At 39.4% G+C, this 22,524-nt stretch overlaps 1 protein-coding gene across 4 annotated transcripts in view; it reads left to right on the top strand.

The window, feature by feature from the left end:
• BUB1B (BUB1 mitotic checkpoint serine/threonine kinase B) overlaps nucleotides 1–22,524 on the top strand; it is a 60,416-nt gene that overhangs the window by 5,484 nt on the left and 32,408 nt on the right. For all 4 annotated transcript variants that reach the window (XM_010359780.2, XM_030930781.1, XM_030930782.1 and 1 more), the window contains 6 exons: nucleotides 4,037–4,096; nucleotides 4,512–4,656; nucleotides 10,925–11,121; nucleotides 19,265–19,434; nucleotides 21,053–21,267; nucleotides 21,439–21,530. In XM_010359780.2, coding sequence (XP_010358082.1) covers nucleotides 4,037–4,096; nucleotides 4,512–4,656; nucleotides 10,925–11,121; nucleotides 19,265–19,434; nucleotides 21,053–21,267; nucleotides 21,439–21,530 — 879 coding nt within the window. The remainder of the gene's footprint in view (nucleotides 1–4,036; nucleotides 4,097–4,511; nucleotides 4,657–10,924; nucleotides 11,122–19,264; nucleotides 19,435–21,052; nucleotides 21,268–21,438; nucleotides 21,531–22,524) is intronic.

Here is a 22,524-nt window from a genome sequence, read left to right as displayed (position 1 = left end):
ATCAGTTTCTACCTTCAATCTCTGACAAAAAGAAATACTGCCATTACAGGCAAATTATCATAATTTGGGATTATAATGTAATGACTATTCTTATTAATCTCTTTGGATTTTTTTTTTTTTTTTTAAATATGACAGGGTCTCCCTCTATCACCCAGGTTGGAGTACAGTGGCCTGATCTCAGCTCACTGCAACCTCTGCCTCCCGGGTTCAAGTGATTCTCCCACCTCAGCCTCCCAAATAGCTGGGATTACAGGCATGCACCGCCACGCCCGGGTAATTTTTGTATTTTTAGTAGAGATGGAGCCTTGCCATGTTGGCTGTGCTGGTCTTGAACTCCTGAGCTCAAGCAATCCACCCACCTTGGCATCCCAAAGTGCTAGGATTACAGGCGTGAGCCACCACACCCAGCCTCATTCATCATATTTTTTCATGTTACATGCATCAGTAGATTACTCTTTTTATTGCTGAATAGGATTTCATTTATTTATTCACCGATTGATGAATATTTAGATTCTTCCAGTTTTGTGCTTTATGAATAATGTTGCCATGGACATTCTTGTACAAGGCTTTTTGTAGACATAATTTTCTTTTTCTTTTTTGTTTTTTTTAGAGATGGAGTCTCGCACTGTCGCCCAGGCTGGAGTGCAGTGGCATAATCTTGGCTCACTGGAAGCTCCACCTCCTGGGTTCATGCCAGTCTCCTGCCTCAGCCTCCCGGGTAGCTAGGACTACAGGCGCCCGCCACCACACCCGGCTAATTTATTCTATTTTTTAGTAGAAACAAGGTTTCACTGTGTTAGCCAGGGTGGTCTCCATCTCCTGACCTTGTGCTCCGCCCGCCTCAGCCTCCCAAAAGTGCTGGGATTACAGGTGTGAGCCACCGCGCCCAGCAGTAGACATAATTTTCATTTCCCTTGGAATGGAATTGTTGGACCATAGAATAGATGTATGTTTAACTGTTGAAGAAACTGGTTTACCAAAGTGGTTGTAACATTTTACATTCCTACCAGCAACTCGTGAGAGTTCATTTGTGCCAAATCCACTCCAGTATTTGGCGTTGTCAATCTTTTTCATTTTAGCCATTCTAGTTTTGTGGAGTTGTGTCTCATTACTTTGCATTTCCCTGGTGACTAATAATGGTGAACGTTTTTTCACATGCTTTTTGGCCTTTTGGATATCTTCTTTTGTGGTGTATCTGTTTAGATATTTTGCCTAGTTTTCAAATTGTGTTGCAGGGGTTCTTTATTTACTTTTTCAGGAGCATAGATTCAAGCTGTCCCTGATTCAAGTTTCAGGAACATAGATTCAAGATTCCCTGAATCTATGCTCCCCAGTAGGGGTTCTTTAGTCTCTGTAGTCTCTATATTAGTCTTTTATCAAATATATGTGTTACAAATATGTTTTTCCCTCACCCATGGCTGTTTATTTTCTGGGTGTTTTTTTTTAACTGCTAAGTTTTAAATTTTGATGAAGTTCAATTAATTAGTGTTTTTCTTTTATGGTTAGTACTTTTTGTGTCCTCTTCAGGAGACTTTTGCCTACCCCAAAGTAACAAAGATACTCTCTTATGTTTTTTTTACTAGTTTCATTATTTCAGCTTTTTTTTGAGATGATGTTTTGCTCTTGTTGCCCAGGCTGTAGCATAATGGCACGATCTCAGCTCACTCCAACCTCCGCCTCCCAGGTTCAAGCGATTCTCCTGCCTCAGCCTCCTGAGTGGCTGGGATTACAGGCGCGCACCACCATGCGTGGCTAATTTTTTGTATTTTTAGTAGAGACAGGGTTTCACCATGGCCAGGCTGGTCTGAAACTTCTGACCTCAGATGATCCACTGGCCTTGGCCTCCCTGAGTGCTGGGATTACAGGCGTGAGTCACTGCGCCCGGCCAAGCATTGTTTTAGCTTTTACGTTTAGGTGTATGATTTATCTTAAATTAATCTTAAATTTATCCTTATATATGGCGTGGGGTTGGAGTAAAAAAGTTTTTTTCCCCCCATATGGGTTATCTTTCTAGTTCTTCTGCCGCCATTTGTTAGATTTTTTTTTCCTTTCCTCATTGAATTGCATTGGGGCCCTTTTCTTTTTTTTTTTTTTTTTTTTTTTTTGGGACGGAGTCTCGCAGTCGCGCAGGCTGGAGTGCAGTGGCCAGATCTCAGCTCACTGCAAGCTCCGCCTCCCGGGTTTACGCCATTCTCCTGCCTCAGCCTCCCGAGTAGCTGGGACTACAGGCGCCCGCCAACTTGCCCGGCTAGTTTTTTGTATTTTTTAGTAGAGACGGGGTTTCACCGTGTTAGCCAGGATGGTCTCGATCTCCTGACCTCGCGATCCACCCGTCTCGGCCTCCCAAAGTGCTGGGATTACAGGCTTGAGCCACCGCGCCCGGCCTGGGGCCCTTTTCAAAAATCATTTGACCACATATGTGTGAGTTATTTCTGGACTCTATATTCTGTTCTATTGATCAAATTGTTTATCCTTTCACCAATAATACACTGCCTTGATTAGTTTTACATAGCAAGTCCAGCAGAGTGAGTTCTACAGCTTTTGTTCTTTTTCAGAATGGCTTTAGTTATTCTTGGTCCTTTGCCTTTGCAAACAACTTTTGAAATCATCTTGGCAATTTCTAGAAAAGAGCCTACTGAAAAGGAAAAAAAAAAGGCTGAGCGTGGTGGCTTACGCCTGTAATCCCAGCACTTTAGGAGGCTGAGGCGGCGGATCACCTGAGGTGAGGAGTTTGAGACCAGCCTGACCAACATGGAGAAACCCTATCTCTACTAGAAAAACAAAATTAGCCGGGCATGGTGGCACATGCCTGTAATCCCAGCTACTCGGGAGGCTGAGACAGGAGAATCGCTTGAACCCAGGAGGCAGAGGTTGCGGTGAGCCGAAATCGCGCCACTGCACTCCAGCCTGGGCAACAAGAGTGAAATTCTGTCTCAAAAAAAAAAAAAGAGAGAGAGAAAAGAAAAGAACCTACTGGGATTTTGATTGCGTTGGTTTGAATCTACAGATCAATTGATAAGATTGCTGATTTTTATCAGTAGCATCTTAGATTTTATTTTTTCACCATTTCTGCAGATAATCTCATTATTTCACACTTTAATTGCCATATTAGCCTCATAATTGTGGTCCCTTCTTCTTATGCCTGGCTATCCTTATAAAGTTCTTGATTAATCTTTTTGAAATCTTATATTTAAGATGCCCTCCAGTAGTGGCTGGAGTAGATGGAATCCAAAGTCTTTAAATTTACATTTAAAGCATGTGCTTCTTACTTCTCCAGTGGTCTCCATTTGTTCTTGGTACTGACTTTATGTTATAGCTTAGGGTCCACTCATCTTCCTTTGGATGAACTCTTCCACCTTCGTAATTTTATTCAATATTAGTTTCCCTCTGTCTTGAAAAAACTGTTTTTCTTTCAAATTCCATGGTTCCTTCAGAGTCTCACCTTCTGAGGCTGCTTCTGTGATACCTCCTTTTGACTTCTTAAAGCCTTTACTATCCATTCTTGGCAACTATAATTTCGTATACCGCTTTTTATTACTAGTTCATTTTTCATTTGTGTACTTTGTTTTCCTTATTAGAGTGTATGTAGATTTCCATGTGTCAGGAACTAATTTATTATTTTTAGATCAAACATAACTTCTTTTTTTTTTTTTTGAGACGGAGTCTCGCTCTGTCGCCCGGGCTGGAGTGCAGTGGCCGGATCTCAGCTCACTGCAAGCTCCGCCTCCCGGGTTTACGCCATTCTCCTGCCTCAGCCTCCCGAGTAGCTGGGACTACAGGTGCCCGCCACCTCGCCAGGCTAGTTTTTTTGTATTTTTTAGTAGAGACGGGGTTTCACCGTGTTAGCCAGGATGGTCTTGATCTCCTGACCTCGTGATCCGCCCGTCTCGGCCTCCCAAAGTGCTGGGATTACAGGCTTGAGCCACCGCACCCGGCCAATATGACCTACTTATTACATGAATAAAAATGGAAGTGATACTTGTTCATTGGCTGTTGTCATTATTGCATATGCTAACTTTTTCTGTTTAAATTTCAGGGCATTTGAATCTGAAATTCGATTTTACACTGGACATGACCCTCTGGATGTTTGGGATAGGTGAGTCTTTTTATTTCACAAGGACAATATAAACATTAACAGATAAGTCCTTATGGCCATGTTTCTCAAACTGGGGTATATGGAGTGTGTGTCAGAGTAGACAGTGGTGTCCTGGGGGCACAGAGATCCTGAATAATCATAATATATTTTCCTGAGGTGTTTAAGATTCAGGAAATTTCGAGTTTATGATGTACGCCTTTGAACTACACCCTTGTATCCCTATCCTCATTTTTCCCCAGAAGCATGTATTAGAGATACTTTGGAGAAGTTTGAGGGATACAGGCTTAGGGTATGTCATTGAGGACCTCAAAAGAAACATGCTTTACTTCTGCTTAAATCCAGAATGGGTCTTGGAGCAGGAACAAAAGTACATGTTCAGTTTAAAATGTGTTCTTATCTTTTTCTTCCCATTTAGGTATATCAGCTGGACAGAGCAGAACTATCCTCAAGGTGGGAAGGAGAGTAATATGTCAACGTTATTAGAAAGAGCTGTAGAAGCACTACAAGGAGAAAAACGATATTATAGTGATTCTCGATTTCTCAATCTCTGGCTTAAATTAGTAAGTCTTTCTTAAGTGCCATCTGAGTTTTAAATATTAAACTAAGAGATTTTCTCTAGAGGTATCTGGTATACCAAAAAAAAGTAAAACCTGAGCCATTTTGAACCATTTAGTAGATTGGAAACATTTAATAAATATGCAATACTTCTTAAATTGGTTCTACTTAAAGGTGGACTTAAATATAGTATAATAAGGTATTTTCGCCCTTTTAAGATTGATCGCAAAGTCTGTAGATCTCTCAATGAGTATGGATTATTAATTTATTTTATTTTTTGAAACAGGGTCTCACTCTGTCACCCAGGCTGGAGTGCAGTGGCTCCATCATGGCTCACTGCAGACTAAACCTCCTGGGCTCAAGCAATCCTCTCGCCTCAGCCTCCTGAGTAGCTGGGACTACAGGTTCTGTACCATTACATCCAGCTAATTTTTAAATTTTTAATAGAGATGACGTCTCTCTCTGTTGCCCAGGCTGGTCTCGAACTCCTGAGCTCAAGCCATCCTCCCACCTTGGCCTCCTCCCAAAGTGCTGGGATTATTTGACCTCCCAAAGTGCTGGGCCTCCCAAAGTGCTGGGTGTAGGCATGAGCCAACACCCCTAGCCCAGATTACTTACTTAATTATTCTAAACATAACTGGGTGTAGTGGTTCATGTCTCTGGTCCCAACATTTTGGGAGGCTGAGGTGGGCTGATCACTTGAGTCCAGGAGTTCAAGACTAGTCAGGGCAACATGGTGAAACCCCATCTCTACAATAAGTACAAAAATTAGCCAGGTGTGGTGGCACAGCACCTGTAGTCCAGCTACTCAGGAGGCTGAGGTGGGAGTGTCACTTGAGCCCGGGAAGTCCAGACTACAGTGAGCTGAGATTGCACCACTGTACACCAGCCCAGGTGACAGAGCAAGATCCTGTCTCAAAAAAACAAAAAACAAAGCAGAAAAACATAATTGGGCCATTCAACTGTACTGGATGAGAAGGTGCAGGAACTAACATTTGGCAGCAGTGTGGTTGTTTGGGGAAAAACTTCCCTCTGTGATTCTGGTATCCCTTTTACCCCTTTATGAAAGTCATCAACATAAAGAAGTGATATTTTAGTTTTTTATTGGTCTTTGGACCTTTTTCACCTAGTGTATTGCTACAGCCAAAAATGTCTGCCTCAGCTGGGCATGGTGGCTCATGCCTGTAATCCCAGCACTACTTTGTACTGTCTCACTTGACACGTAGGAAAAGCGTATTTTTCATTAAAAAAATGACCACAGTTTCTTAGACATTAATATTACTGCTTTTATTCTAAAATAGAAAAAAATAATGAATATTTGGAATTATTTACAACTACTGCAATATGATGAAATATTGACATTAAAACTGATAAGATTTCTTTCTAAAACAAATCTCTTGACATTAAAAGTGATAAGATTTTTTACTAAAATAAAGTAAGAAATAAATTTCTTACTAAAATAAGTCTTGAGGAGGACTGATTTTAAACTTCTAATACAGTTGACCCTGGAACAACACAGGGCTTAGGTGTGCCCACCCCTCACCCAGTTGAAAATCTGCATGTAACTTTTGGCCCCCAAAATTATTAATAGCCTACTGTTGACCAGAAGCCTTACCAATAACATAAAGTTGATGAACACATAGTTTGTATGCTGAATGTATTATATCCTTTTTTTTTTCCCACAACGTTAGCTAGAGAAAAGAATGTTTTTAACAAAATTATAGGAAGAGAACGTGTATTTAATAGTCATTAAGTGGATCTTTATAAAGATCTTCATCCTCGTCTTCACATTGAGTAGGCTGAGGAGGAAGAAAAGAGGTTCGTCTTACTGTCTCAGGTGGCAGAGATGGAAGAAAATCTGTGTATATGTGAACCTGTGCAGTTCAGACCTGTGTTGTTCAAGGGTCAACTGTAGTTACAAGTATAGAAAATTAGGTAAATCCTGAAGGCATAAGGTATCTCGATTTCCTCAAGACATGCGACAAATATTTTTACATCCTTAGTGAAAGGTTGGAGAAATTACTTTACGGATATTAGTTACAGAAACTTATAATGAAGAATAGCACCCAAAGAATGCTAAACAGATTTGTTAGCCTAGAGACTGTGGACCCTTGTGGTGTAACAATGGATTTTGTCCTTCATTTGTCACTAGCCTAAATAATATCTTTATGCATAATTTATTAAAAGATTGGAGACTGGGTGCAGTTGCTACCGCCTGTAATCCCAGCACTTTGGGAGGCCATGGTGGGTGTATCACCTGAGGTCAGGAGTTCGAGACCAGCCTGACCAACATGGTGAAACCTCATCTCTACTAAAAATACAGAAAATACAAAAATTAGCCACACGTGGTGGTGCGCACCTGTAATCCCAGCTACTCGGGAGGCTGAGGCAGGAGAATTGCTTGAACCCAGGAGACAGAGGTCGCATGAGCTGAAATCGTGCCACTGCACTCCCCACTGGGCAACAGAGCGAGACTCAGTCTCAGAAAAAAAGATAATAAAAAAATAAAAGATTGGACTAGCTGCACCTCTAAAGTGACTTTTAATCCCAGGATTCTATGATTATATTTAATTGGAATTGTTAAAAGTAACAATTAATTAGAATAATTTATCTGTTTATTTTTGTTAACCTGGTGCTTGTACTGAAGAAGAAGAATATCATAAAAAGCATAATCTAGATCAGTGCTACTGAAAGAAGGGTTTGCATACTGTGTGAGATAAGTACAAAAATTGAAAGTGAGCTTTAGAAACTTTGGTAACAATTTGATGTTGCTGGGACATCCAAACGCATCATCATTCTTCGAGTAACTTCTGTTTTTATTGTATTTTATATCAGTCCATAATGGGACACACACATACACACAATAAAACTGGCCCCTTTGCCACAGATTATTTGAGAAGCAATAGTATAGACAACCATCAAATTCAAATGATCAGCACTGGAATGATCAGCAATAATCTGAACTTTGTATATGGCTAACTCGGTACATATTAAACTATTGCTTTTTCTTTGTGGGTCTGGTCAAGAGGAGTAACAGATGAATTCTTCACACTACTTTCTTTTGCTTTGCAGAAGGATTTCTCCAGTGAGTTATTTTATGTGACACCTACAGTCTAGCTAAGGAAAAAATTGTTTCTGGAAAACATCTGGTATTTTGATTTAAAGGTATAAAATTAGTTTAGTTTGGCAATTTAAGGGTTACCAAAAAAAAAGGTTTATTTAACTTTTAGATCTATTAATCTAACCATATAGTCCTTTTATGTATGTTATTTCTTTTTTTTTTTTTTTTTTTTTGAGACGGAGTCTCATTCTGTCGCCCAGTCTGGAGTGCAGTGGCCCGATCTCAGCTCACTGCAAGCTCCGCCTCCCGGGTTTACGCCATTCTCCTGCCTCAGCCTCCCGAGTAGCTGGGACCACAGGCGCCCACCACCTCGCCCGGCTAGCTTTTTGTATTTTTTAGTAGAGACGGGGTTTCACCATGTTAGCCAGGACGGTCTCGATCTCCTGACCTCGTGATCCGCCCGTCTCGGCCTCCCAAAGTGCTGGGATTACAGGCTTGAGCCACCGTGGCTGGCCTATTTATGTTATTTCTTAAGTGATCTCATTCAGCGCTCTGAATAACCTGATCTTTACTGGCTGTCCCGTGCACGAGAACACCAGAACCATTCCGAAAGCTCTCAAAGTAGTGAAATCAATGTTAAACTATATTTATGTAGTGACAGATATCAAAGATTGGATCTTATGCTGGTAGCACATTCAGAATTATAACTTTTCTTGAAACACCACCACATATGAGAAAACATCACTAATTTAAATAAGCAAGAAAAATCCATTTACTGAATTACTGCAAAATTAAACTGTAAAATGCTAATCATTTTTGTTAAAGATAGAAATAAAACATTTCATTTATTTAAGCATTTGTTGTACTAGACCATGATTAAGGGCTAGCATATAATAGATAGCAATGTCTTCTGACTTTGTAGAGCTTAGTTTATCTGAAAGACAAATGTGAAGCCATTAATTGTAACTGTAACAAAAAGAAAATTACGAGTTCTATAGGAACACATACAAGAAGGACTTAACCTAGGCTAGACAATTAGGAACAGATAAATAGGAGACATTTAGTAAAGTAACAAATGGTAGCTTCTCTAGTAGTAAAAGAACTCCTAACTAGAACATTGAAATGTTATTTTTGGCCGGGAGCGGTGGCTCACGCATGTAATCCCAGCACTTTGGGAGGCTGAGGCGGATAGATCACGAGGTCAAGAGATAGAGACCATCCTGGCAACATGGTGAAAACCCGTCTCTACTAAAAATACAAAAATTAGCCGGGTGTGGTGGCGCGTGCCTGTAGTCCCAGCTGGGAGGCTGAGGCAGGAGAACCACTTGAACCCGGGAGGCGGAAGTAGCAGTGAGCCGAGATTGCGCCACTGCACTTCAGCCTGGCGACAGAGCGAGACTCCGTCTCCAAAAGAAAAAAAAGAAATGCTATTTTTATGTGAAATTAGGAATTGTTTTTAATAGCTTCTAATGCTGATTAGAGTCTGGTGGAATGAGTATTTTTGTGAATTATTAAATTGTAGCATTAACAATTTTTAAAACCATCTCAGAAAGCAATTTGTTACCTTTTAACATAGTTCTAGGAATTTCTCTTAATGGAATAATGTAAAATGTGAAAGGTTGTATGCATGAAGTTATTTATTTTAGAATTATTTATAATTGGGCAAAATTAGAAGTTGTTTAAATATCCAGAAGTAGATGAACAGTTAAATTATGGAAGCTCTATTAGATGAAACATGATGCATTCGTTTGAAAATAATAGTGAAAAGAATTCGAGGCTGCACCACTGCAGTCCAGCCTGGGCAGCAGAGCAAGACCTTGTCTCTAGAAATAAAAATTAAAATTAAAAATAGGCCGGGCGCGGTGGCTCAAGCCTGTAATCCCAGCACTTTGGGAGGCCGAGACGGGCGGATCACGAGGTCAGGAGATCGAGACCATCCTGGCTAACATGGTGAAACCCCGTCTCTACTAAAAACAATACAAAAAACTAGCCGGGCGAAGTGGCGGGCACCTGTAGTCCCAGCTACTTGGGAGGCTGAGGCAGGAGAATGGCGTGAACCCGGGAGGCGGAGCTTGCAGTGAGCCGAGATTGCGCCACTGCACTCCAGTCTGGGCGACAGAGCGAGACTCCACCTCAAAAAAAAAAAAAAAAAAAAAAATTAAAAATAATGGTTAAGTGTAAGCAGGCAGCATGGAAAAGTGAATGATGCAGTATTATAGTGGAATAAAAGCAAATTTTATTATGATCAAAACTTTATAAGATAATATATAACCTTTTATCCTTAAGGAAAAAAAGACTGAAAAAATTTATCAAAATGTTTATGATGTGAGGTTTTTAGTGATATTTTCCTCCCTCTTGCTAATAGAGTTATCTACATTGTATATGGTCTCATAATGTCCCTTCTAAAACACAGATTTGACTATGTCATTCCTTTGCTTATCGCTCACCCGCCCTTAATACATATAACAATTACTGTTAGGCAGATTCAAAATTGATTAGCTTGACATTCAAGGCCTATCACAGCCTTTTTCTCCAGACTGCTACCTTACCTGGACCCCTGTATAACTTTTAATTTTCTGTATCTTTGCTTATGCTATTTTCTGTGGCTGAAATACCCTTCCCTTCCCAGTTTCCACCTGATGAAAGTCCATTTCTCCTTCAGGGCTAAGCTCAAAGGTTAACCCCTTCCTCCCCACTTTCTTTTCTTTAGAGACAGAGTCTCACTCTGTCACCTAGGCTAGAGTGCAGTGGCACTGTCATAGTTCACTGCAGCCTCAAACTCTGGGACTCAAGTGATTCTCCTGCCTCAGCCTTCTGGGTAGCTGGGACTACAGGCACCTTCCACCATGCCCAGCTAAATTTTTAAATTTTGTTGTAGGGTCTTGTTATGTTGCCCAGGCTTGTCTCAAACTCCGAACCTCAAGTGATCCTCCTACTCCTACCTCGGCTTCCCAAAGTGCTGTAATTACAGGCGTAAGTCACTGCACCTGGCTTATTACTCCTTCTTGAAGCCTTTACTCTCCAACTCTTCTTACAAATCTCTCAATTTTGTCTCTTTTTTAGGTCCTCCCAGTGTACGGTCCTTATCATATTGTAATAATGGATTTTTTCAATACAGGAATTGCATGTAGTATCTCCAGTGATTGTTTGGCATCTAATAGGCATTCAACACGTGAATAGAAATTGGTTAACTGTTAACAATTTTGTTACAGGGGCGTTTATGCAATGAGCCTTTGGATATGTTCAGTTACTTGCACAACCAAGGGATTGGTGTTTCACTTGCTCAGTTCTATATCTCATGGGCAGAAGAATATGAAGCTAGAGAAAACTTTAGGAAAGCAGATGCGATATTTCAGGAAGGGATTCAACAGAAGGCTGAACCACTAGAAAGACTACAGTCCCAGCACCGGTAAACTTTCTTTGGAGCTTGTCTTAACTCTTTAAAAATAATAGAAATAAATTATCTCTTTTTTACGTCTGAATAAAGTGCTTTCTGGTGGATTGGCATGTTAAGTTTACTTAGTTACTATTCAATTTTTTTAAAGATATATTTAAAAAATTTTAATCCACTGTTTGGTATACAGTACTATGAGTAAAAAGACTTGTAATCATCAACATTACCAAGATACAGAATAATTTCACACTCTCTAAAAGAATTCCCTTTGTAGGGAACATCACACACCCGGGCCTGTCGTGGGGTGGGGGGAGGAGGGGAGGGATAGCATTAGGAGATACACCTAATGTAAATGACGATTTAATGGGTGCAGCACACCAACATGGCACATGTATACATATGTAACAAACCTGCATGTTGTGCACATGTACCCTAGAACTTAAAGTATAATAATAATTTTTTAAAAAAAGAATTCCCTTTGTAGTTAGTGCCTATGCTTAACCCAAACCCCTGGCAAACACTGATTTATTCTCCAGCCCTATGGTTTTCCAGAGTGCCATATAAATGGAGTCATATAATATACAGCCTTTTGAGTCTGGCTTTGATTTAGCATAATGCATTTGAGTTGTAAAAGTTCTTTATAGATTGTAAATATAAGCCTTTGTCAGATATGTGATTTGAAAATATTTTCTCTCGGCTTAAGCCTGGTCTGTTAGTTTTCTTAACTGTCTTTTTTAGAACAGAAGTTTTTAATCTTAAAGAAGTCTAATTTACAAGTTTTTCTTGTCTGGATTGTGCTTTTGATGTGTCTAAGAATTTTTTATCTAGCCAAAGGTTGTCATAGAGATTTTCATCTTCAAGTTTTATAATTTCACTTTTTACATTTAGATCTCTGATCCATTTTGAGTTAATTTTTGTAGAAGATAGAGGTTAAGTTTTTGTTTTTTGTTTGTTTTAGCATTTTAATGTTCATTTGCTCCAATGCCATTTGTTGAGAAGACTAATCTTTCTCCATTGAATTGCCTTTATACCTTGATTTAAAAAAAAATTAGTTGATCATATTTATGTAGGTTTATTTCTATTATTCTGTTTTTTCTACCGATGTCTGTGTCTATCCGTTAGTGTTTACCATGCTATCTACATTACTATACCTTTATAGTAAGTCTAGAAAGCAGATAAAATGAGTCCTCTAACTTTGTTCTTACATTTAACTCTGGTAGTTCATTTGACTTTCTATATAAGTTTTAGAATCAGCTTTCTGGGATTTTGATTAAGATTATACAGGAATATGGTATAATTCTCCATTTATTTAGGCTTTTTTTTTTTTAAGTAAACTTTGGTAGATTTTTGTCTTTCAAGGAATTGATCCATTCATCCAAGTTAATGAGTTTGTGGGCATAGACTTGTTCATAATATTCCCTTACTATGCTTTTAATGTCTGCAGGTTATGTAGTGATTCTCCCTCTTTCTCCTGATATTGGTAATTTGTGTCTTCTCAGTGTAGCTAAGATATCAATTTTATTGATTGTTTTAGAAAACCAGCTTTTGGGTTCATTGATTTTTTTTTTTTTTTCCTCTTAATGATTTTCTGTTCTTAATTTTATTTCTGCACTTTATTTCTTTCCGTTTGCTTTGGGTATAACTTGCTCTTCTTTTTGTAGTTTAAGGTGAAAGCCTACATCACTGATTCTAGACCTTTCTCTTTTTCTAATATAAGCATTTAATGCTCTCAATTCCCTTCTAAGCACTGCTTTAGTTGTATCCCACAAGTTGTGATATACTGTATTTTCTTTTGAATTTAGTTCAAAATATTTTCTAACTTGTCTTGTGTCTTCCTTTTGACCCATAAGTTACTTAGAATGTATTACTTAAGTTAGTAAGTGTTTTTGGATTTTTCAGATATCTGTTATTGATATCTAGTTTAATTCCATAGTGGTCAGAGAACATAATGTATATGGTTTCAAGTCTTAAATTTGTTAAGGTTTGTTTTATCACCCAGATTATGGTTTATCTTGTTGAATGTTTCAAGTACACTTGAAAAATATGTGTATTCTGTTTTTTAGAGTGTAATATTCTGTAAATATAATTTAGGGCAAGTTGACTGGTAGTCTGTTCTGGTCTTCTATATCATTGATGACTTTCTGTCTACTTGTCATATCAATTACTAAGAAGGGTTTTGAAGCCTCTTTGTGATTTTGTCTATTTCTTTTAGTCCCATCAGTTTTGCTTAATATATTTTGAAGTTCTGTTGTTAGATGCATAAACATTTAGAATTGACCCCTGTATCATTATATAATGTCTCCCTTTATCCCTGATAATACTCCTTATTCAGAAGTCTACCTGGTCTGATATTAGTACAGCTACTCCAGCTTCCTTTTTGTTTGTATGATACATCTTTTCCCTTTCTTTACTTTAAAAAACAAAAACGGCCGGGCGCGGTGGCTCAAGCCTGTAATCCCAGCACTTTGGGAGGCCGAGACGGGCGGATCACGAGGTCAGGAGATCGAGACCAACCTGGCTAACACTGTGAAACCCCGTCTCTACTAAAAAATACAAAAAACTAGCCGGGCAAGGTGGCGGGCACCTGTAGTCCCAGCTACTCGGGAGGCTGAGGCAGGAGAATGGCGTAAACCCGGGAGGCGGAGCTTGCAGTGAGCTGAGATCCGGCCACTGCACTCCAGCCCGGGCGACAGAGCGAGACTCCGTCTCAAAAAAAAAAAGAAAAAACACAAAAAAACACTTTTAGAGTTGTGTAATCATCATTACAATCTAATTTTAGAACATTTTTCACACCCTAAAATGAACCCCATGCCCATTAGCAGTCACTCCCCATTCCTACTTACCTCGCTCCTAGGCAACCACTGCTCTGCTCTTCGTGTCTATGGATTTGCTTATTCTGGATATTTCAGTTAAACGGAATCCTACAGTACATGGTCTTTTGTGATTGGCTTCTTTCACTTAGCATACTATTTCCTTTTTTTTTTTTTTCAGGGAGGGGAGGGTGGAACGGGGATTTTCAGCATACTATTTTCAAGGTTCATCATAAATGAACATAGTTGCGACGTGTATCAGTACTTTATTCCTGTTTATTGCCGAATGATATTCCATCATATGAATATTATTTATCCATTTTATTTATCCATTCATCAGTTAGTGAACCTTTAGGTTGTTTGCACCTTTTGACTGTTACAAAATAGTACTGTGAACATTTGTGTAACAGGTTTTTGTGTCATTTTCTTTTTACCTTTTTGTTAAGCCAGTCGAATTTAGCAGTGGAGGGTTATATACCAACTTTAGTGACACTTATGTTAATTAACTTCTTTAACTTTTAACCTATGTCTTTATATTTTTTAAGTGGGTTTCTTATACACAGCAAATAGTTGGGTTGTGTTTTTTCCATGAACTCTAACAATATCTTTTTTGTTATGTTGAGACCATTCAATAGAATTGTTAATATTGTTGGGTTTAGGTCTACTATTTTATTATTTGTTCCATGTCTTTTGTTCCTCTTTGGCCTCTTCCCTACCTTCTTTTGGATTATCTGAATATTTTTTAGTATTTCATTTTAAATTGTATTATTGGCTTTTTGTCTGTTACAACTTTTTAAGTGGTTGCTATAAGGTATATAATATACCTAAACTTTCACATTCTACTTAGAGTTAATATTTTACCATTTAAAGTAAAATACAGAAGCTTTATAACCATAAATGTTCCTTTATATTCCCTACTCTTTTGGTATACTTGCCATATGTATTACATCTATATGCATTAAAAACCCCACCAGACAATATTTTGTTTTGCTTTCAAAAGCCATATATATATATATATCTTAAATAACTTAGGAAAATAGTCCTTTGTGTTTACCCTTTTTTTTTTTCTTTCTTTCTTCATTCCTGAAGCTCCAAGTTCCCTTCTAGTATCATTTCCCTTTAGTCTGAAGAACTTCTTATAGCCATTTTCTTTCAGAGCAGGTCTGTTGTCAGTTCTCCTAGTTTTCCTTCATCTGAGAATGTCTTCATTTCATCTTCTTTCCTGAAAGATATTTTTACTGGATATAGAATTCTGGGTCAACGTTTCTTTTCTTTTCTTTTTTTTTTTTTTTTTTTTGAGACGGAGTCTTGCTCTGTCGCCCAGGCTGGAGTGCAGTGGCCGAATCTCAGCTCACTGCAAGCTCCGCCTCCCGGGTTCCCGCCATTCTCCTGTCTCAGTCTCCCGAGTAGCTGGGACTACAGGCGCCCGCCACCTCGCCCGGCTAGTTTTTTTGTATTTTTTAGTAGAGACGGGGTTTCACCGTGTTAGCCAGGTTGGTCTCGATCTCCTGACCTCGTGATCCGCCCGTCTCGGCCTCCCAAAGTGCTGGGATTACAGGCTTGAGCCACCGCGCCCGGCAGTTTCTTTTCTTTTCTTTTCTTTTCTTTTTGAGACGGAGTCTCGCTCTGTCACCCAGGCTGGAGTGCAATGGATGGCATGATTTCGGCTCACTGCAACCTCCACCTCCCAAGCTCAAGGGATTCTGTTGCCTCAGCCTCCCGAGTAGCTGAGTAGCTGGGACTATAGGCATGCACCACCACACCCGGCTGATTTTTGTATTTTTAGAAGATACGGGATTTCATTACATTGGCCTGGCTGGTCTCAAACTCCTGACCTCAAATGATCTGCCCACCTTGGCCTCCCAAAGTGCTGGGATTACAGGCATGAGCCACCATGCCCAGCCAACATTTATTTTCTTTCACCACTTTAATGATGTTATTCCGCTGTCTTCTGGCCTCCATGGTTTCTTTCTTTCTTTCTTTTCTTTCTTTTCTTTCTTTTCTTTCTTTTCTTTCTTTTCTTTCTTTTCTTTCTTTTCTTTCTTTTCTCTTTCCTTCTTTCCTTCTTTCCTTCTTTCCTTCTTTCCTTCTTTCCTTCTTTCTTTCTTTCTTTTCTCTTTCTTCTTTCTTTCTTTCTTTCTTTCTTTCTCTCTTTCTCTCTTTCTCTCTTTCTCTCTTTCTCTCTTTCTCTCTTTCTCTCTTTCTCTCTCTCTCTCTCTCTCTCTCTCTCTCTCTCTCTTTCTCTCTTTCTTTCTTTTCTTTCTTTTCTTTCTTTCCTTCTTTCTGACGGAGTCTTGCTCTGTCGCCCAGGCTGGAGTGCAGTGGTGCAATCTTGGCTCTCTGCAAGCTCTGCCTCCCGGGTTCGCTCCATTCTCCTGCCTCAGCCTCCTGAGTAGCTGGGATTACAGGCACCTGCTACCACGACTGGCTACTTTTTGTATTTTTAGTAGAGACAGGGTTTCACTGTGTTAGGTAGGATGGTTCGATCTCCTGACCTCATTATCCGCACGCCTCGGCCTCCCAAAGTGCTGGGATTACAGGCATGAGCCACCGCGCCCGGCCCTCCGTGGTTTCTAATAAGAAATCTGTAGTCATTTAGTAGTTCCTGACCTATACATAATGTATTGATTTTTCTCTGGCCTTGTCCAAGATTTTTTCTTGTTTAGCTTGGGTTTTCAGAAGTTTGATTGTGATGTGTCTAGATGTAATTTTTTTTTTTTTTTTTTTTTTTTTGAGGCAGAGTCGAGCTCTGTCACCCAGGCTGGAGCGCAGTGGCGCGATCTCACCTCACAGCAACCTCCACCTCCTGAGTTCAAGCAATTCTCCTGCCTCAGCCTCTCGAGTAGCTAGGATTACAGGCATGCGCCACCACACCCAGCTAATTTTCTGTTTTTAGTAGAGATAGGGTTTCTCTATGTTGGTCAGCATGGTCTCGAACTCCTGATCTCAGGTGATCCACCTGCCTTGGCCTTCCAAAGTGCTGGGATTACAGGCATGACCCACCACACCCTGCCTAGATGTGATTTTCTTTACATTTAATCTGTTTGGGGTTCACTGGGCCTTTTGAATTTGCAAATGTATGCCTTTCACAAAATTTGACAAGTTTTCAGCCATTATTTTTTAAATGCTTCTTTATACCTACATCTCTTTCTTCTTTCTCTCTCTGGGACTTCAGTTGCACAAATTTTAGACCATTTCTCCCCACTCTGCTATCAAGAATCTGTCCAAATTAAACCTTTTGATATCATTCCATAGGTCCCTGAAGCTTTGTTTAACCATTTTTCTTTTTGTTTTTTAGATTGGCCCATTTTTATTGCTCTGTCTTCAGGTTCACTTATTCTTTTCTCTTCCATCTCCATCCTGCTATTGAAACCATTCAACATAAATTTTTTATTTCAGATACTGTATTTTTCAATTATAAAATTTCTATTTCATTCTTTTTTTATAATTTCTGTCTCTCTGTTGAGAATTTCTGTCTTTCCATTCATTTCAAATGTTTTTACCTTTATCTTATGGAACATAGTTATATTAGGTACTTTAAAATCTCCAAGCTGGGCATGGTGGCTCACACCTGTAATCCCAACACTTTGGGAGGCCAAGGCGGGCAAATCACTTGAGGTCAGGAGTTTGAGAGACCAGCCTGGCCAATATGGTGAAACCCCATCTCTACTAAAAATACAAAAATTAGCTGGGCGTAGTTGTGGGTGCCTGTAATCTCAGCCACTCGGGAGGCTGAGGCAAGAGAATCGCTTAAACCCAGGAGGCAGAGGTTGTAGTGAGCCGAGATTGCGCCAGTGTATTCCAGCCTGGGTGACAGAATGAGACTCTGTCTCAAAAAACAAAATAAAATAAAATCTCCATCTGAAAACGATACCATCTGGGTCATTTTATGTTTGCATTCGCTTATTGTTTTTTCCTTTGAAAGTTGGTCACATTTTCCTAGTTCTTTGTGTGTCAAGTAATTCTTGTACCCTGGATATTTATCCTGACCCTATGTTATAAGACTCTGATCCTGTTGGCTGATATTCTCTGGAGAATATCTATGTTTTTGTCTTAGTAGACAACCACACTTTAGATATTACAAGTTCTTTGTCATCTTGTGTGGCTATTGGTTCCATTGTCAGTTCAGTTTTCAAGACCTTTGCTATATTGCTTTGGGTCTGTCCCATGCACGTCCTGCTTAAGGGTTAATCTGGGGCTTGGGCAGTGGTTTAATCATAGTTCAGTTCTCAAAGCCTTTTCTGTGCTGCTTTGAATCTACCCTGTGCATGCACAGCTCAAGAGGGAACCTAAGATGTGTGCCAATTCACATACAGAATTAGGAGATCCTCTTGTTCAGCTCATTCCTTTGCAGTTCTCCTCCCATATTCTTTGGCTTTCAGAGCCCTCTTTTCCTAGTCCTCATGCCAGTAAGATTGGGGTTTCTTTAGGAGTTTCAGATTCACATACCACCATTGCAACAGTTCAAAACCACAAGAGAAAATAGAAGAATAAAAAAACAGGAAACAATCCTGCGTGGGTTGTTTCTTCAAGTTTTGACCCCTCTCCACAGTCTGTTTGCTTTTGTTGACTTTTCAGAGCCCTCAGTTAGTTGCTTTTTTTGTATATTGTCTACAGTTTTTGATCCTATCAGTGAGAGAGAGAGAGAGAAAAGGTATAGTGGGCATACTCCATCTTGGCCAGCACCTGCAATTTATTCTGGGTTTTTTGGGGTTTTTTTACCCTTATGATAATACTTTTCAAGGCTGGTTGAATGAAGCAGTGGTAGGAATGGAGAATCTCTTCTGATAATACTTAAAACTGTGGCAGCAGCACAGGAAGTTTACTTTTCAAACTTCTGCCAGCTTTGCTAAAGTAAAATGTCATGTCATATGCAACTTCATTTCATATAGGTCAGGAGAAACTGTATATGTGCGTGTGTGCGCATGCACGTGTATAGAAAAAGACACTCAGTGATAAAATAGATGTGGCATAATGTTAACAATTGGTGGGTCCAGTTTTCTAATAAAAAGTTGGTGGAGAAACTCTAATCTTAATAAATTCTGTGATCTTAGTCTTAATAACCCTAACCTGATCCTCAGATCAACTTAATGGTGATTTTCAGAATAATTTAAATTGGTCAAACTTGGGCATTTAAAGGGAGAGTTAAATCATTCTAGCCAAAACTTTTCATGATCTTAAGGTGACTCTCTTTACTTCCGAGAGAATAAATATGTTCTTTGGGATATTTCTGCATTCTTCCCCCAGCCTATTCTTCTAATTTGTTTACTTTAACAAATTGGAAATTTAGAGTCTGGTAAAGTCGTGGTCACCTCACTAAAAGTTAGTTGTCCATTCTGCTGCTTTAGACAATTCCAAGCTCGAGTGTCTCGACAAACTCTGTTGGCACTTGAGAAAGAAGAAGAGGAGGAAGTTTTTGAGTCTTCTGTACCACAACGAAACACACTAGCAGAACTAAAGAGCAAAGGGAAAAAGACAGCAAGAGCTCCAATCATCCGTGTAGGAGGTGCTCTCAAGGGTAAGTTTGTTAAATGTTATTTCGGAAAACTGTTAGTTTCTAGTGGTAAAATCACATAAGTGGTAAACTCATGTAAGCAGATAATACATAAGTATACCTGTGGACACTGTTCTAGTTTGCTGAATACTGAGTAACACAAAGAAGGAAGTCAAAGGAGAGCTAATATTACAGTGTGCAGTAAAATCAAAATGCATCAGTAATTTTGTGTCTTAATTAAGAAAGACCTAATATTTAGGAAGCATCAAGATTTTCTGAGTTTGAATTGTAAGTTGAAAGAAGATATGTAGTAACATAGCAGGTGTTGTTAAAGTGAAACTTATGTATACCAAAGCCTCAGAGAATGATACTAATATGGTTAAGAATCCTGCCTTCAGAGCCCTTTGGGACCAGACATTAGACTCTCTGTATACCCAAAGATCAGCAATAATTTTGTTTTAATTAACATTGACTTTTTTTTTTTTTTTAAGAGATAGGTTCTCGCTCTGTTGCCTGAAACGTGGTGGTGCAATCATAGCTCACCATAGCTTCAAACTCCTAGGCTCAAGCAGTCCTCTTGCCTCAGCCTCCCAAGTAGCTAGGATTTTAGGTGTGAGCCACTGCATCTGGACAACACTGACTATTTTTTTTTTTTTTGAGACGGAGTCTCGCTCTGTTGCCCAGGCTGGAGTGCAGTGGCCAAGATCTCAGCTCACTGCAAGCTCCGCCTCCCGGGTTCATGCCATTCTCCTGCCTCAGCCTCCCGAGTAGCTGGGACTACAGGTGCCCGCCACCTCGCCCAGCTAGTTTTTTGTATTTTTTAATAGAGACAGGGTTTCACCGTGTTAGCCAGGATGGTCTCGATTTCCTGACCTCGTGATCCACCCATCTCGGCCTCCCAAAGTGCTGGGATTACAGGCTTGAGCCACCACACCCGGCCTACACTGACTATTTTTTAGAGCAGTTTTAGGTTCATAGCAAAATCAACCAGAAGGTACAGAGAATAATAAGCTTTTATTTATTATATTTATAGCAGTTAGACATGTAAACCAGACTTTTTTTAAATCTCTTATTTCTTTCCTGGTATCAATTTATCAATAATCAGAATGTTGCTTGGTGATTCTAGAATTAGGATATAGAAAGTGTATGGTCCCAAAGGCTATTTCATCCAGATTGTGATGAAGCTTGGTTAATAACCAGCCCCACAACAGAGAAAACCCCTAATAAATGGGTTAATTTTGTATTAACATATTAATTTTGTATTCTCTAGTTCCAGTATATCTCTGGATATACTCCATTGAGAGAAAGTTTAAAACTGAAGAATAAAACTTAGGTTAGTTTCTGATAAAACTAGATAATGTTATAATGATGACTGAAGGAAGATATAGAATGTCTTTTTTGGAAATCTGTGAATAAAAGATGGGGGGTGACTGGAGGAGGGAAAAGAAGGCAGAATATAAGTAACAAAGAATGGATAAAACAATTCTATTTTTGATTTATTAAGTTTTTTTATTAAAAAAATTTTTTTTTCTGTTGTAGTGGAAATATTCTCCTTGAGTTGGGGAAGAATAGGTATACTTTATCTGTCATCTAAGTTAATAATGAAACATTTTACATGAAGTTTTAATATTTTTGCTCCTAGCTCCAAGCCAGAACAGAGGACTCCAAAATCCATTTCCTCAACAGATGCAAAGTAATAGTAGAATTACTGTTTTTGATGAAAATGCTGATGAGGCTTCTATAGCAGAGTTATCTAAGCCTGCAGTCGAGCCATGGATAGCACCTCCCGTGCCCAGGGCCAAAGAGAATGAGCTGCAAGCAGGCCCTTGGAACACAGGCAGGTCCTTGGAATACAGGGTAAGGACTCTTAGATCCAGTGCTTTGCTGACACAACAAAGACTTCACATTTAGAGTAGAGAAGTATTTTTACCATCTCTTTTAATTCCTCTTGAATATTTAGGCATGGTCTATATATGCTGTCTCAGAACATAAAACTATGGTAATTTTAGTTTTCTTCTTCATCTCCAGCCTCGTGGCAATACAGCGTCACTGATGGCTGTACCCGCTGTGCTTCCCAGTTTTACACCATATGTAGAAGAGACTGCACAACAGCCAGTTATGTGAGTGTGGTTTTTGGATATTTTGAAGTGAAAATTATTAGGGGTGGGCAGAGGCACCTATTCTACTTACCAGAGGCATTTTCTTCTTTGTGAAGATGAAAGTAACCAGGCCAGGTGCAATAGCTCACACCTATAATCCCAACACAGGTGGAAGCAGGAGGATCCGTAGAGCCTAGGTGTTCAAGACCAGCCTGGGCAGCCTAGTGAGACCCTGTCTCTATTTATTAGGAAATAGTAACCAAAGTTTTGTATATCCTTTGTGTTTGTATTCCTTTGAGTATGTTAGGGTTAAAAGACCGTTTGTTAATATTTTATTAAGGAATAAACTTATTAATTAGGTTTATATTTTCATTACTGAATATTGCTTTAGGAAAATTAATGGTGGCTATTCTGGAAGATGGATTGAACACAGATAAATAAGCTATTGGAATGGTTCAGGCAAGGATATTAGGGGCGGTATTTGGGCAGGGTAGTGGTAATGAAAGGAGAAGGGAGCATGGATGGGAGAGGCTTCAGCAGTAAGTTCGAAGATTTGTCTGATGGGATAATGGGGATGTAGGGAAAAGATAATGTGATTTAAGTGAGACGTTCTCATTTTGTCATTGATAGTAATGAGAAATGATGATAGTTTTCCCTCTTATCCTGCTTTTTCCTTCTGGATATATTTTTCCCCTTTCTTCCTAATCCTTAGCATTTCTGTTTTTAAGAAAAAGTATAGTAGCTGGTGGTTAAATAAATAAGTCAGCAAGCCAGCCTGAGATTTAGTCTAATGCTTAACATTGCCTAGTTCTTTTTTTTTTTTGAGATGGAGTCTCACTCTGTCGCCCAGACTGGAGTGCAGTGACGTGATCTCGGCTCACTGCAAGCTCCACCTCCCGGGTTCATGCCATTCTCCTGCCTCAGCCTCCCAAGTAGCTGGGACTACAGGCGTCCACTACCATGCCTGGCTAATTTTTTGTATTTTTGGTAGAGACGGGGTTTCACCGTGTTAACC

This window comes from Rhinopithecus roxellana, chromosome 5, assembly GCF_007565055.1.
Source record: "Rhinopithecus roxellana isolate Shanxi Qingling chromosome 5, ASM756505v1, whole genome shotgun sequence".
Classification (NCBI taxonomy): Eukaryota; Metazoa; Chordata; class Mammalia; order Primates; family Cercopithecidae; genus Rhinopithecus; species Rhinopithecus roxellana.
The sequence above is the reverse complement of the archived record's forward strand: the minus strand, read 5'-3'. Positions and strand labels throughout refer to the sequence as shown.